General features: G+C 39.7%; 1 protein-coding gene across 1 annotated transcript in view; it reads right to left on the bottom strand.

Annotated features, from left to right (window-relative positions):
- The window catches only part of CERS6 (ceramide synthase 6), a 330,585-nt gene that overhangs the window by 45,749 nt on the left and 267,226 nt on the right, over positions 1-17,610 (bottom strand). Inside the window, exon 8 of the mRNA XM_047772807.1 lies at positions 15,226-15,332. Within this exon, the coding sequence (XP_047628763.1) occupies positions 15,226-15,332 (107 nt within the window). The remainder of the gene's footprint in view (positions 1-15,225; positions 15,333-17,610) is intronic.

Raw genomic sequence — 17,610 nt, 5'->3', positions numbered from 1 at the left:
CTAACCTGGGAAAGGAACCACTCACTCAAATCCAGGAAGCCCAAGAAGTACCATAAAAAATAAACCCAAGGAGGAACACCCTGAGACACATACTAATCAAACTGACCAAAATTAAAGACAAAGAGAAAATACTGAAAGCAGCTAGGGAAAAGAAACAAATCACATACAAGGGAACCCTGATAAGGTTGTTGACGGATTTTTCAGCAGAAACTCTGCAGGCCAGAGGGGAGTGGCATGACATACCTAACTTGATGAAAGGAAAAAACCTCCAACCAAGATTACTTTACCCAGCAAGGCTCTCATTCAGATTTGAAGGAGAAATCAAAAGCTTCACAGATAAGTAAAAGCTAAGAGAATTCAGCAACACTAGACCAGCTTTACAACAAATACTAAAGGAACTTCTCTAGGCAGAAAAGAAAAGAAAGCTGCAACCAGAAACAAAAATACCACAAATGACAAGGCTCACCAGTAATGGTATATGTATAGTAAAGATACAAAATCATCCATGCACAATTATGCCACCAAAATCAGAAACTGTGAGAAGAGGAGGGTACAAATGCAGAACACTAGAGATACACTTGCAATTAAGAGACCATCAACTTAAAACAATCTCTCATATATATATATATGTGTGTGTGTGTGTATACACACATATATGTGTGTGTATATATATATATACACATATATGTGTGTGTGTGTATATATATATATATATATATAGACTCTTATATGAAGTCAGGAAGTATGAGAACTCCATCTTTGTTTTTCTTTCTCAAGATTGTCTTCCTTTTATTTGGGGTCCCTTGAAATTCCATGCGAATTTCAGGATGGATTTTTCTATTTCTTCAAAAACACAGCAAAACAAAAACCCACTATTGGAATTCTAATAAGAATTGTACTAAATCTATAGACTGCTTTAGGTAGTATTGATATTTTAATAATATTAAGTCTTCCAATCCATAGACCTAAGCTATCTTTCCATTATTTAATTTCTTTCAGCAATGTTTCATAGTTTTCAGCATACAAGTTTTTCACCTCCACAGTTAAGTCTATTCCTAAGTATTTTATTCTTTTTGATGTTACTGTAAGTGGAATTGTTAAAAAAATTTTTCTTGGATTGTTCATTGTTAATGCACAGAAGTGCAACTGATTTTATATCCTGCAACTTCGAATTCATTTACTAGTTTTAATAGTTTTCTTGTGTAATTGTGAGGGTTTTCTACATAAGATCATGTGAACAGAGAGAATTCTACTTCTTCCTTTCTGATCTGAGTATATTTTATTACTTTTTCTTGACTGACTGTTCCAGGGATGACTTTGAGCACTTTGTTGCTTTGTTGAATTAAAGTGGTAAAAGCAAAAAAAAAAAGGAAGTCTCAGATGTAGAAACAGTAAGGAAAAGCATGTCCTCACTACTTGCTTCCCACCAGAACAGGGACACAGCATTAATCTGAAGAAGGAAAAAAAACTAACTTCTCTTCACTCTTTGCTTGGGGGAAAACAGTTTGGACCTGTTCTCAAGTGGTTTGGAAATCTACCAGCTTTTTTCAAGGTTCTCAAGATACTGGTCCAGAGAAATACACCCTGGTGATGGTTAGAAATGATGGTGTGCATGTTTTAGATGTGTTTGCAGCATCAAGGCTCTCCAGGTACAAAAAGTGCCAGCAAACAGTGTCACTGGAACTGTTGGGTTTTCATGTAAATGCAATGGAATTGCCATATCTTAAATCTCAAAGCCATTAAGGCCAATTTACATGACAAAGATATCATTCAATTTTATTCCTTTTATTCTCTTTGCAGCAGGCAGGAATCAATAGCCTCACTGATTTTTAATTACTAAAAAGAGAAGCCCCATGAGCTCATAGTAGCAGCTGGTGTGATATTTATCTTGTGTTTATAAGAGTAAGCAAAAGTGTTACCGTATGACATATATAAATATAGAAATAAAATATACAAATAGCTATACAATATATATTTACTTAAGATAAATATATATTTATCTCACATATAGATATTTATATACATAGTTTTAAATTGACACATATACAGCACTTTATATTAGAAATATAAAGTATATCAAATATTTATCTGTCTCACATATATAAAATGGAACATGGGAGTTCCTGTCGTGGCACAGTGGTTCACGAATCCGACTAGGAACCATGAGGTTGCGGGTTCGGTCCCTGCCCTTGCTCAGTGGGTTAACGATCCGGCGTTGCCGTGAGCTGTGGTGTAGGTTGCAGACGCGGCTCGGATTCCGCATTGCTGTGGTTCTGGCGTAGGCCGGTGGCTGCAGCTCCGATTCAACCCCTAGCCTGGGAACCTCCATATGCCACGGGAGCGGCCCAAGAAATAGCAACAACAACAACAAAAAAGGCAAAAGACAGGAAAAAAAAAAAAAAAGGAACATGGCTTTAGTTCACCTCTTTTTTGTGTGTGAGGAAAAAGTAGGCCAGAAGATAAAAATAAGCAATGATCTTAGTTGTGCTTATAGTCATTTTCAGACTGAGGTAATCTTTCATCATCTTCCCCAAACCTTTGAAGGATGGGTAGAAATCAAGTTAAAAAGAAAAAGGGAAGAGCCACAAGTCAGTAGGTCTGGTGTGGGCCACCCAAAGTCCAGTCTCCTACACTCTGTGTCTGCCAGAGGGCTTGTCTCAAACACTAGCTGCCAGGGGGGCACGTTGTGGGGGCAAATTATGTAGGGGAACTAGCTAGGATATGTGAGGTCAAGAGAAGAGGGAATCTGAGTAATAAGCATTACCTTGGCATTCAGAATATTTCTCCCAGATTTTGGAAGAAAGGAAATAAAAAGAATGATACACTAGTATATTGAAATAAGTAAAGAAACTACCTGTCTGGGGAGAACACCTTTATGAAAGTGAATTCTGAATTAAGACCAAGAATAAATCACAGTGATTCACTGTGAAATGAATCCTCAAACGTCCAGCACGCTGGGCATTGCGTACAGTACTGGGTACATAGAAGGGGAATGAGATTTGGGAAGGGTGATGGGGAAATGAATGATTATCAAACAGCAGCATCACAACAGTGCTTCAGGAAAACGCCACAGGATTGCCACTGAGAGTTGGAAAGTCAAACATCTAATTACATTTTTGAGAGGGGTGAGAGGGACGTACTTTGAAATAAATGCACTCCTCTGGCTAGGAAGAGCAAAGGCGGTCAAGCTCCGTGATTCATTTACTCCTGAGAGAGAGTCAGGCTCTGTTTCTTCTCTACTTTGCCATGGCAACTTTAACCTATTTTGTGAAGCACCTGACTTATTTCTGAAAGATATTACAGACTTCGTATATAAGAAAGGGTTTTGACCCTTTTTAATAAAAGTGCCGACTTTGCAAATTGTGCTCCTGATATAATGTAGTTCTGGAAAGAGAAGTAATTTAAGAGACTTGTACACAAAGAAAAATTCCTTCACTGCTCTGCGTGAGCCCCCGAATTGACTGAATGGGATGTGTTCACACAGTACTTTAATAACAACTTTAAGTGTTCATTGCTGTATCAAGGTGTTTACTCTTCAGCAGCAGACAAGACAGAGATCACCCTTATATGTTCATGGGATGAGAGCAAGGAAGATGTGGTGGACTGACATCTTGACTAATGGAAACATTCTACTTAATGATAACCAAAACAATTTCCTTATTTTGGAGTTCCCGTCATGGTGCAGTGGAAATGAATCTGACTAGGAACCATGAGGTTTTGGGTTTGATCCCTGGCCTCACTCAGTGGGTTAAGGATCTGACGTTGCTATGAGTTATGGTGTAGGTCACAGATGAGGCTCGAATCCTGCGTTGCTGTGGCTGTGGCTGTGGCCAGCAGCTGTAGCTCTGAGTAGACCCCTACGCCACGGTGGGCGGCCCTTAAAAAAACAAAAGACCCCCCAAAATTTTGTCTTTATTTTGTTGTGTTCATTTATTAATCAAAGGGCATACTAAAAAGTTACTAAAAATATTTTACTAATATTTGATAATTCAGAATGGTGATTGCTTCAGGTTAGCATCCTTACCACTATGAGTGCAAAGCACCTGTGAGGAGAGAGGAGACCCAGGGCACTCCCTGGAGGCTATTTTTGGAAATAATCCCCAATATTTCCTTATTTGATTAGCATACACTACTGGGCAATAAAATTACTGTTAATAGCCTATTTCATCTCAGTAAATACATTTAGTATATTTACATTTCAATTCAAAAGATAATGCAAAAATGTTAATTAAAACGTTACTTCGTTTCTCAGAATTTAAAAATATTTGGAATTGTTTCTCTCTGGCTATTCTTTTGTTTTGTTTTCTTTGTTTTTTTTTTTTTTTTTGGCCACGCCTGTAGCATGAAGAAGTTCCCAGGCCAGGGATCAAAACTGTGCCACAGCAGTGACAGTGCTGGAGTCTTAACCCACTAAGCCATCAAGGGACTCCCAGTCTGGTTATTTTTATAGGCCGTTAAAAAGCAGAATGTATTCAGAACCATTTCTTCCAACATGTTTTAACAAGTATTTCAATGAATGCTTCATACTACATTTCTTCAAACTACTGAAAATATAACTCAAAGATCACAACACAATGTATTAGCAACCAACAAATCGAATTAAAGATTTATACACGGATAACTCTACTTAAAGGCATGGGTTGGGACTGTGTGGGATACAAAGGAGTCTAGGACACTAGAGTTGGTGAAAATTAGGAATATATTTATATGCTGTTCATTTAAAAAAAAAAGAGAGTTAAGACAGCTAAATTGGGTTGGTGCAGGTTGCTCTGAGAGATGTAGAGTTTGCTATGAATTTCAGGTTGGATATCTGATGATAAGTTCCCAATGATAGCCAGAAACAACTGTCCAGGGTGCTATGGCAGAATGAATTACTACACTGAGGTACTGTTCTGTGTATTCTTTTTTCTTTTTTTTTTTTTGCTTTTTATAGCCGGCCACACCCGTGGCATATGGAGGTTCCCAGGCTAGGGGTAGAATCAGAGCTACAGCTGCCAGCCTATGCCATAGGTGCAGCAACACAGAACCCGAGCCACGTCTGTGACATTCAGCACAGCTCAGTGCAATGCCAGATCCTTAACCCACTGAGCAAGGCGAGGGATCGAAACTGCGTCCTCATGGATGCTAGTCAGATTCGTTAACCACTGAGCCATGACGGGAACTCCCTGTTCTGTGTATTCTTGCCCGCTTTCTTTGGTGGTCCCATGGATGGAGGAAAGACATTCTATTTGTTTTTTCTAAGTGTCCTTCTCTTGGACGTTGCTCCCCTTTTGCACTGCTCTAGAAGCTCTGGACAACTTCCTCTCTTCAGGGACCACGCTGTTGCAATGCTCACAACTCCCCAGTCAGGCTCCTACTCAGCCTGCAGCTTCAGCATATCTACATTTTATGATTTCCCGGATATATCTTTAACCCTTGTATTTCCAACTCTTTGATATTTAGCATTCTACATTAAGCGTTTCCGTTTTATTATCTGCTGTGGACAAAGGCAGTGCCTATTAAACAGTTGCCCAATTTTGTTTCTATAAATTCTGCCCAAACAAAATGATTCAGTGGCTGAATGCCCCTGCTTTTAAAAGCTCCTGATTCATTGTCATCTTTGTCTTCTTTGATTGGACTATTCTGTATCTGAAGGAAAGATGCACTATAGGCTACACAGTCTCATTCACGACTGTGCCAAACTACACTGGAAATTCAAAATTTCACTTATTCATTTAACAAATATTTATTGATAGTTTTACAGTGCTGGATGTTCCCTGGGCCTATGACCTAATCAATCTCTATGTCCCCAACACCCACACTCTGCCTGACACATAGTGAAGGGCACTGAATAGATCTGTAAAGAGTAAATGGCTCCTTGTCTATGAGGAATTTGCAAAGTGATTGCTCCCCTAACCTAAAATTCAGAAAAAATAAATAACCCACAATAAGATACACGGTGGGGATATAAGATATATTCCCACAAGGAACAGGGTGGCTCCAGAGATGCTGATGATACTGTGTTTCTGTCTCCTATCATCTCAAAGATGACAGCCAGAGGCATGGATGAAGTTCTGAAAAAAAACAGGACACAGCCAGGGTGGCCTCCATTCAAAGCGCCATAGAGCCTTTCACACTGGGGTTGTGCAGGGAGGGTTTCTGGAATGGCTCAGGTACTGGTCCAGACTGCAAAGCTGGCATTGCGCAGTCACAAGCTGGTCCAAGGCTGAGCTTGGGACTACAACAAAGGGTTGAGCATGAAAAGAGTGGCAAGTTGGCAGGCACCACAGTCAAGGAGGTGAGGATTGGTCTGATATACAACTGTGCTTTATGGTAACATAAACAACTGGAAACAGTTGATGGGTGTTTTTCATTTGTTATAGTATTTTCCATAAAGCATCATTCTCCAACAAGTGAGACCTTTGATCAAATCATGATTTTCAAATCTCTGGCCCTGGCCTTAGACTTTAACAGCATATTCAGATATTTTTAAAACAGATGAAATGGCCATGATGAATTTTTTTTTTCCATAGATGGTACGTATACACATTCTATAATACTTTAAGCAAACAATCTTTTTGTTGTTTTTCTCCATTCCCCAGCAAAGGATTCTCTGCAGTGATTGGGAGGGAGGGAGTGAACACCTAAGACATTAATTCAGTGTAGAGTGTTATTAGGATAGCACATTTTTCTGTTGACTCAAGTCACAAAAAGAAAAAGCCTACTTAATTGAGAGCGTACTCTGTCTCCCCCACACCCACACATAGAATTAAAAATATGTGCATTTTTTTTGCCTAAGGGAGACAGTCCTTCCAGAAAACACCCCAAGGCTGAATACATTTAATATATCACTCCCTGCACTGCCTTATTCTTACTCATCAGATTCTCTCTCTCTTTTTTTTTTTTTTTGGCTTTTTAGGGCCACACTTGCAGCATATGGTGGTTGCTAGGCTAGGGGTCGAATTGGGGCTACAGCTGCCAGCCTACACCACAGCTGCAGCAACGCCAGATCTGAGCCACATCTGCAACCTACACCGCAGCTCATGGCAACGCCAGATCCTTAACTCACTGAGGGAGGTCAGGGAGCGAACCTGAAACCTCATGGTTCCTAGTCGGATTCGTTTCTGCTCCGCCATAGTAGGAACTCCATCATCAGACTAATTCTTTTTTTTTTTTTTTTTTGGTCTTTTCTAGGGCTGCTCCCACAGCGTATGGAGATGCCCAGGCTAGGGGTCTAATCAGAGCTGTAGCCACTGGCCTATGCCAGAGCCACAGCAACGAGGAATCCGAGCCGTGTCTGCAACCTACACCACAGCTCATGGCAACGCCGGATCCTTAACCCAGTGAGCAAGGCAAGGGATCGAACCTGCAACCTCATGGTTCCTCATTGGATTTGCTAACCCATTCTGTGCGACGGGAACTCCTCAGACTAATTCTTAATGGCCTAGCTCAGGAGTTGGCAAACTTGTTCTATGAAGAACCAGCTAGTAAACATTTTAGGATTAGTGGACCACATACTCTGTCCTAACCACTCAAGCCATTGCAGCAGAAAGGAGCCAAGGACAATATGTAACAGATAAGCAAGGCTATGCGCCACTAAAATTTTATTTATAAAAACAGGTGATGGGCTGATTTGTCTTAAAAGCCATACTTTGTCGATTCTTGGTCTAGCCCTTCAATTTTTACATTAAAATTATCCTGTTTACCTGAAAAGAAACAAAACATCTCACTTGTGATAGAAGATGATGAAAGGTAATGTGAGGAAAAGAATGTATATATATATATACATATATATGTGACTAGATCACTTTGCTATATAGCAGCAACTGATAGAACACTGTAAATCAACTATACTTTAATTAAAAAATAAAAAAACAAAAAAATCTCAACACATATTATTTCTATTCAACTCTACCCCATCTTATGAAGGTATTAACTGATACTAGGACATGTAAGCTTCATTAAAAACATGTCAAAATACCTAATAGCCAAAAGCATTCAGGCTTTAGTCTTTATCTTTAAAATATATTTAACACAGACTAGCACCAAGGAAAATTTCAGAGAAAAATCTGTCAAGAGATTGGGGGGGGGAAGCTTGTCCAAATTTGTGAACTCTAAGACTAATCTTATCAGATATTCTTAAAATCATATAAGCCATACTAATTCGGTAAAGTGTTTCGAGAAATAAATCAGAGGAGTTCCCGTCATGGTGCAGTGGTTAACGAACCCGACTAGGAACCATGAGGTTGCAGGTTCCATCCCTGGCCTCACTCAGTGGGTCAGGGATCCGGTGTTGCCGTGAGCTGTGGTGTAGGTTGCAGACGTGGCTCAGATCCTGCATTGCTATGGCTCTGGTGTAGGCCGGTGGCTACAGCTCCAATTCAACCAGTAGCCTGGGAACCTTCATATGCCGCAGGAGCGGCCCTAGAAAAGACAAAAAAAAAAAAAATCAGAGAAGATGATACTCTCATATGCACCTAGATGCCCTTCCAATCTTATTATGGAAAATATTAGAAGAATGATCTAGGTTCCACCATAACATTTTTTTTTTCCTTTTAATTGCAGAGGCTTTCTTTTTTTTCTTTCTTTCCTTTTTTTTTTAGGGCTGACCTGTAGCATATGGAGGTTCACAGGCTAGGGGTTGAATCAGAGCTGTAGCTGCCGGCCACAGCCACAGCAATGCCAAATCCAAGCCACATCTGCAACCTACCCCGCAGCTCACAGGCAACACCGGATGCTTAACCCACTGAGCAAGGCCAGGGATGGAATCTGCATCCTCATGGATACTAGTCAGGTCCTAACCTGCTGAGCTACAATGGGAACTCCTGCAGAGACTTTCAAAGAGTGCAAATCAGCAAATAATTCCCCTACTTCACAGGACAGAGATCCACAGAAAGTAATATTCCGAGGAGCCATATGCTTCTGCTTGAATAGCAGCAGATCACTGAAGGTACATATTTGACTTTAACTTTCCCATAGCCAAGGGGCTGGCATTTGGTGGGACATAAATAGGGCTGTGTGAAAAGTCATCATTGGGCTATAGGAGGAGGTTCTGGCAACTGCAGTATGCCCATTCTTGGCTAAATAATGACTCGTGAATTTGTCATTTGCAGAAAGAACTCACCTAACACATACTTGCATCTTATGAAATTCTGTGAGATTCTGTAATAGTAATGGTTACTTCTGCTGCCACAGGATAGCTATAGTCACTTAGGATTTCAGGGACAAAGGCAACCTAGTTCATGTTGGTTATTACATGATCACTGAGCACTCAGAAGTGACTAAAAGAAGATAATTTGCATATCAGAATTGGAGAGAACATTTAAGAATTTTATTTCAAAAATACCTATGATTAGGGTTCCTTAATCTAAACTAGTTGGAGGTTATAAAATGTAATAAAATTTCCTGACCACTTGGCCATAGTGGGAATTTCCACCTTTAAGAGTAATAAAACATATATTTTTTAAAATGCTTAATAGTTGCAAAGTACTTAATCATTTTGGAACCTACCATTTCTAGGTAAGGTAGATGGAATAATTACTACTATTTTTATTTTCTGGTGAGGCCACAGATGTTGACACCCAGTGAGGAGGGACCCGTGACTCAAAAGCAAGCAGTCTCTCTACTGACTGTACCTGCCCTTCCCTTTCAGGATCTTGGTGGATTTACCATTTTTGATGCCAGATTCTAATGTATGATCAAAAGAGGATGATACTTATGATGCAGTGTCTTGGCTGGGGCAGAATAATAGGGACGATCATTTTAAAATGAGTTTTTAAATGCAATAACTACCAAAAATGTATCTCATCAAAAGCTTTAAGGCCTAGTTTTTAAATAATACAGTATTGTATTGTAGGAAGAACAAGTGGATCTTAGTAAGTACTTGCTGAATTGAACTGAGACCAGAGTCCAGAGAGACTGAGTAAATCATTGACCAAAGGAATCAGTTTTCTCTGTATATCAAGGGAGAAACTGCACCTACCTACTTCACAATGAGTTGTGGAGCTCAAATAAGAAAATCGACTTGAGAGCATTTAGCATGAAAATGTGCCAAGTTCACTCAAATATTTACTGAGTAGCCACTGTGAACAAGGCATTGTGACAGATGCTATTCTGAGATTAAGCACCATCTACTCTATGCCAGTTGAAACCAAGGCTTCAGAAAACGTGGAAAATTGTTAGGAACTTCGGGGGTCACACACAACCATTGCTGAGGAAAGACAGAGGCAGATCAGTGAACATGGTGACAGCTTACAATGATGGATAGGCTTTCTTTCAGAAAGGGGCAAATCATTGACTCCCCAACTGCAACGTAAAGGCTAAAATACACAGACTTCTGCAAAGATGCAGTAACGTGAACCACATACCTAATTTCTAAGATTTAACATGCAATAAAAGGATACACATATCTCAATCATTTTAATGTTGATTACATGTTAAAATCATATTGTTTTGGATATACTGAGTTGAATAAAACATGTTATTTAAATGGATGTCACCTGCTTCATTTTATCTTTTTAACTTGGGCTACTAGAAAATCTGCATTACTGTGAAGCCTGAATTATATTTCTATTGGACAGTGCTGTTCTAGAAGGATGTTCTGCATCCAAAGGAGAAGTCCAGGCGGTGCACGGTGCTAAAAAGGCTCGTTATGGTCTACACTGTCTTTGTGTGGTGTGGACCAAAGACACTACAGAGAATGAGTCCAGTGTTATCAAACCCTGCTGGCTCACATGGGAACACAGCGACAGTCAGTATGAACTCAGAAGATATTACTAGTGATTCCATAGTAAACGCACCGGGGACTAAAACAGTAGGAGGCACAGGAATCATTTTGTTCTTCTTCCAGTTGAAGGGCAAATATTCGAAGAAGAAATTAAGTCTATGAAATGCTTATTAGAGGTGAAGTCCAACTGGCCTCCAGCACCTTCCCTCCAGCAGCCAATGACTACTTGGCACACACGTACTCCATCTAAGATAACACTTTATTCAGCTGGCAGAGCTCCTTAGTACCCGCAACCAAACTCATTAATATTGACAATCCACTTACATTACTTATCTCCGGTAAATGTTCCGAAAATAATTCCTAATCTCTAGGCCCCATGCTATTGTCAACCAGGAAACTGAGGGGACCTATAGGAATTCAATTGCAAGTGCTCCAAGGGAGGCCCACATCACAATGAGTTCTCAGCACCCAGCCCAGGCCTGGTTACATAGTAAGTGCCCAATAAATATTCATGAAATACATAAGAAATGGTAGCACATTAGAAGGTAAAAGTCCGTATCCAGACAATATGGAAAAGGCAGAAACTGGTAAGCCTACTGCTGCAGGGGGTTAGCACTCAGAAATGAACAGCCAGGAGCCACCAGAGGCCTCCTAAAGCCAAGTCACCCTGATGGGCCCCTTATTATTTTTTCACCCTACTTCTCCGTGGGCACAGAATAACTTAAACAGCAGAGTAAAACTTGACATTCACAAGACTGCCTATGAAGTCTTTATTACACTGTTTAAAAATATGGAGAAATAGCAGGCGTAATGACAGAGCAGGTATAAGACAGTAACGAATGAAGAAAGTCATAAAGACAGACTGGTGGTTGAGAGATTGAGGTCAACCTAAAGAAACTCTTCTGTGGCACCAGGAGTCCCTTTGGGCCAGCATTGTTCTTCAACAAGTCGGGGGAAGCATGAAAGGCTTTTGCAAGGAACATAAAAGCAGAAGGGATAAGTGTAGCATTGGATGTGGTTCAGAAGACCCTAATTGGGCTAGAATGTCTGAAAATAGCATGATGAACTCTAACGGGAATAAATGTAGTGTGCATGAGTAGGTATACAAATCAATCACAATTAGGAGTTCCCATCGTGGCACAGCAGAAACGAATACAACTAGGAACAAAGAGGTTGCAGGTTCCATCCCTGGCCTTGCTCAGTGGGTTAAGGATCTGGCATTGCCGTGAACTGTGGTGTAGGTCGCAGACCTGGCTCGGATCCTGTATTGCTATGGCTGTGGTGTAGGCCAGCAGCTGTAGCTCCAATTCAACCCCTAGCCTGGGAACCTCCATATGCCGAGGATATAGCCCTAAAAAGCAAAGCAAAAACAAAAACAAATAAAACACAATTAGAAATAAAAATCCATAAAAATGAGATAGATTTAGGCTGCAGGCACTCTGGTCTGGCAGCAGCTCAGTTGTTTTTAAGATCACCACCAGTGCAAGGGGAAAGCACCTCAGAATGCAAATGAAAAGTCAAGCTGCATCAGAAGAAATGCAGTTCTAATCCAGCTTTTTTGTGTTATCTTACATTTTCTGCCAGCCAGTTCACCTTTGGTACATCGTGACAAGAGGAATTCTGAGGAACAAAGGAGAACAACTAGCAGGAACCACTGGAGGGATTAGAGATGCTTTCTGAAGAGAAAGCCTACAGATAATATGCTAGGAATCTTTACGTTCCTAAGATTTTTCAATTAGAAGTGGTAGGTGCACTTGGCCTGTTTTCCAGAAGGCACTTTTTGAGGCAGGGAGGGAGTCACAGATCTTTTTGAGAAGCTGATAGAACCAAGGGCCTCCCCCAAGAAAAAAATTTACACACATATATGTTTTACAAACTGTTTCAGCAGATTAAGAAACCCCCAGCTTGGAAATTATAAGAAAGGACCCAGGTTTCTGTTTCACATAAAAAAATGATCTCTCCCTCAACCTCAAAAGCTATATACTTGATCAGGAAATTGAAGGAAGAATTCCTATCTTGGGCAGAGAGGGTTGGGACAGCAGCCTGGAGCTGTTACCTGAAAGGTCCCTCCCAATTCAAGGATTTCCTAAACTAAAAGGAATTTTTAATACTTTCACAGTATTAAATATTTAAAACACTACGTGTTATGGTCATTCATCTTACTATATATATATATATATATGTATATAGTAAGAAATATATATATTTCTTTGCTTTTTAGGGCTGCACTCGTGGCATACAGACTCTCCCAGGCTAGGGGTCTAATCAGAGCTATAGCTGCTGGCCTATACCATAGCCACAGCAACGCAGGATCCTTAACCCACTGAGGGAGGCCAGGGATTGAACTCACAACCTCATGGTTCCTAGTCGGATTTGGTTCTGCTGTGCTACGATGGGAACTCCCCATCTTACTATTTTAAATACAACTAATGCCCATTCCACTCCAGTAACTGCAACAGAGTCACAGCAAAGGTCCTTTGAGCACTTAACATAGTGTATGAGACATATCTGACAAGGATTTCATTCACTGGATGCACAACTACAGTGGCAACAGGTATACAGAAACTATTTCTTGTCTTCCAAACAATAAAATATTTCTCTCCACAAGCTGCTTTTTGAAAAACGTGGCTGCACTAAGGCACTTGATAGCAGAAGCCCTACAGCGCTGGCAATATAAGCTCTTGCTTTGTATTTGGTTATAAAGATTTCTCTCAACGGTTTTGTCATCATGATGGGACATACCCAAGAGTTACCTCATTAAGTAGCATTACTTAATTTCTATATTCTGAGTTTATATTCGAGGTAACTCATTGCTGTCTAAACCCAAAGAGCTTTGATACATTAGCCGGAAGGAGGAAAAGAGGTACATCTCAATTTTAATTCTACCCTTAAAGGGATGCATGCAAATGAAAGTACTTGATAGTGATGCTTAATTCTTTAAAACCCAGGTTTTCAGAAGTTCTAAGCAGGAAAAGCTATTATTCTTTTGAGAAATTTTTTCTGGATTTTGCTTGACTTTCTTCTATTTAAATTCCTACCACTAGTTCTGCTAACAATCTTGAAAGAACTCCAATCCTGAAATAATTATAGACACATTATATTCAAAATTGCTTCAATGTTTCCTACCTACAATCATATAAAACTATAATGAGGTTTTATAAACACCTGTTGCCAACACATGGTGCTTCTGGGAAAGGATTTTCATAATAAGTAAGTGTCCAAAGGGCTTCAAATCTCAAGAAGGGGTAGGTGCGTGTGTGATGTGAGTGTGTGTGTGTGTGTGTGTGTGAGAGAGAGATTAATTTGTTTATGGAACTCCAGTGATAGATGTTACTTGCTCAAAAGCTCCAACTCTATTTTTGTTATTTTTTCTATTGGACTAAAAAGCAAGATATTATCTCAGCCGCTCATTTCTCCACTTTCTTCAATTTCCATTGCTATAATTTCCCATTCACATCAGTTCCTCAAAATGGGGAAAAAAACCTGCCATCAGTGGTAGACTTTAAGTAATACAGCAAGATCAATTTTTTTTTCAGAAATAATAGTCTTTCAGAAAAATGAATGACAGTCGATCTATTTTCTATAGAGGGGACTGTCAAATTACATCAAAATCTATCATCTTTTTCTTAGTTCTCAACCAAAGAAAAGATATCCAGACATGAAGGGGCCGTATAAAATTTTAAGGGTTACTTGGGAGTTATACTTTCCATTTGCTTTAGCTATAAGCACGACTGATGAGGAGAATTAATAAATAGGTTCTCAAACTTTAATGTGTAACAGAATCACTGGGAAAGTGTATGGAAACCCAGACTGTTATCTTCAGAGTCTGTGATTCTGTGGTCTGGGGTGGGTGGGGCCCAGTAAGCTGCACTTCTAACAAGTTCAGGGGCGCTACTGCTGCTGCTGGTCCAGGGACAAAGCTTGGTGAACCCTTAGTAGATGAGGATCCCTGATATCTAAGGAGTGGCAACTCCATTTCTCCTTCCTTAAATCAAATTTTCAGGGCTAAGTTTTTTGAATCATACTTTAGACTGGAGTCTAAAACTACAGATGGCTTTCTGTGGCTTAAGAATCTTCATTAGCCAAATCCTTTTCTAATGATCCTGTGGAAAATAGGAGTAAGAAATCAAGTTTCTTGAGTCCCTCCTTGCTTCTTGAAACTTCTCCTTTTTTTTTTTTTTGTGCTTTTCAGGGCTGTACCTGTGGCATATGGAAGTTCCCAGGCTAGGGGTCAAATCAGAGCTACAGCTGCCAGCCTACACCACAGCCACAGCAATGCGGGATCTGAGCCGCATCTGCGACCTACACCACAGCTCACGGCAACACCAGATCCTTAACCCACTGAGCGAGGCCAGGGATGGTACCCTAGTCCTCATGGATACTAGTCGGGTTTATAACCTGCCGAGCCACAAAGTAAACTCCTTGAAACTTCTTACTGAGTATTTGGAATGAAACTCACCAGGTTCATAAAGCCTATTTGGACGGGGTGACTCTATTGGAAAGAAGGTGGGTATACTTACCAGAGAGGAAATATACCCAGTCGTGTGGTGATAAAAACCATGGCAAACATAACAAACAGGAGATCGCACATTTTCTGAAACTTGGCGTAATTTGCCATTTTGGCAGCCTATGAAAGGAAGGAATGTGACACATTAATTTAGTTAAACTGATAGATGAAAAGCTTCTGTCAATATGCATGAGTCTCCTTTAAGATATAACTTACCAGATGCATAAAATTGCCTGCTACTTTGAAATGTCATGCATCATATGTATAAATTGCCCATGAGTCAAAGGAAATGTGGTATTAGCCATAAGTAGAACTACTGACTGTCACAGATTTAATAAAATATTCAGCAACCTGAAAAATTCAATTATATGGCTGATTTCAGGAAAACAGCAAAATAAGAAATTCTTGCATAACTGATGATATTAGCAAGCCAAAGACACCAAAACAGGAATACGGCATAACAGGTCAAAATAGAAAGTGCTAGATCATCCTCTAAACCTTTAACGAGTATCAAACACTAAAGTCATAAACTTTATGCAGAATATGTAGAGCCTTTCTGCTTAGAATTATAGGTTTTCCTTAAACAGGCATAAGGAGTGCCCTGGGGAGACAGTTTCTTGGCTTATTCTTACACATTTAGAAATGAAGAAGGTGTCAAGATCATGTTATTTCAACAAATCCATTTAGGTGTAATTTTCAAAGTTAAATTAATGGGTCATTTTCTAGATGAAAGTCACTAACATTCAGAATGTCTGTGAGAAGTACACTAATAATTGATGGTAGTGATTTAAGTGACCACTTTTCATAGGATACATTAGTCCAGGGAAGAAATCCCATCCCTTTCTCTACCACCTACTCTTTATAGATGATTCTGAGTGAGAACGGGTGACGCTGAAAACATCATTGTGCCTGATCACCTCTTTTTACAATTTTTATGCTTTAACATAATGCACAGCATCCACACACAGGACTACAAACCGGAGACGCCTTTTCATTCACAACATTATTTCTACTTCTTGTAAAGTTTAATTAGCTGAGTCAAACTTGAAAGGAATGTTGACAATATCCACGGAAGCTCTAATTTAATAGCTTAACGTAAAATACAAAGCTATATGAGAAATACATCCCTAAGGGGAAAAATATTAACTGAGTGGAAGCCAAGATTTTGAACTCTTAATTTCATCAATGTTTTGGATGTGACACCACAAATTATATTAAGAAAGAATATATTCTGCCTCCTTCTGGCTAGGTAAACCAGGAAGCTTTTCTTTTACCTTCATTCACCAGTATTCAATAAAAAAGCATTAAACATCAATTTTTTTCTGAAATGTCTGGGCCATAGAGCGCACTTGGAAGAGTCTGCATATGTCATTATTTGGATATTCTCAGGCATTATTCTATCACGCCAGAGAGAATCCAAGCGAGGAAGAACATTTGCTTTTAAGCCACATGACTCAAACTTCTGGATTATTTTTCTCTTCTAGGGGAAAGGGGTGGATGACGATTCAACCCACATTTTCTGAATTCTGGCTCTGCCACCAAGTATTATGCCATCCATTTTCACAGACAGTAAAGCTGGAAGATTATACAGGATTGATTTCAAAACTGTAGATTGCTGTACAATTTTCCACTTTCAAGCCTACTTAGGGTTTAACCACATGGTAACTGACTGTCAGGGAACTGCCTTTATTCTAATTATATTTCTCCTTTTTAAAAAATGTGCTGAATAGAATCAATCTCGAATCACTTAAAAGTCATACTATCATCTGACATATCCAGCCCATTAGGACTATTTTTCTTTTTCATAATCTTATAGGGATTTTATAAGGGTCTTTAATAAAGGCTATGTATACTTCACATCTTGACTAACTGCCTTTACAGTAGATTCAATTTTATGGCCTGCAATTTCTGCTTATATTGCAGTGACAAATTATCATACAAGGGCACCTCTTTTTTATATACACAGTGACACAATGCTTCAAAGAGGCAGAACTATAGGCCAACAGGAATAAAAAAAAAATTTTAAGGAGTTCCCGTTGTGGCAAAGCAGAAACGAATCCGACTAGGAACCATGAGGTTGCAGGTTCGACCCCTGGCTTCACTCAGTGGGTTGAGGATCCGGCGTTGCCGTGAGCTGTGGTGTAGGTCGCAGAATCGACTTGGATCTGGCATTGCTGAGGCTCTGGCATAGGCCAGTGGCTACAGCTCCAATTAGACTCCAGCCTGGGAACCTCCATATGCCATGGGTGTGGCCCCGAAAGGACGGAAAAGACAAAAAAAATTTTTTTTTAATTATATAATGTTATTGAGTATGTCTCCTCATGAAGGCGATAATTAAGAGTAAATACCAGGCCAAAATTTTATTTGGGATTTTATCTTTTGAAACATGCTAGAGGCA

Source organism: Phacochoerus africanus, chromosome 3 (genome assembly GCF_016906955.1).
Source record: "Phacochoerus africanus isolate WHEZ1 chromosome 3, ROS_Pafr_v1, whole genome shotgun sequence".
Classification (NCBI taxonomy): domain Eukaryota; kingdom Metazoa; phylum Chordata; class Mammalia; order Artiodactyla; family Suidae; genus Phacochoerus; species Phacochoerus africanus.
Note: the sequence above shows the minus strand (reverse complement) of the source record. Positions and strands in the feature narration are given on the sequence as shown.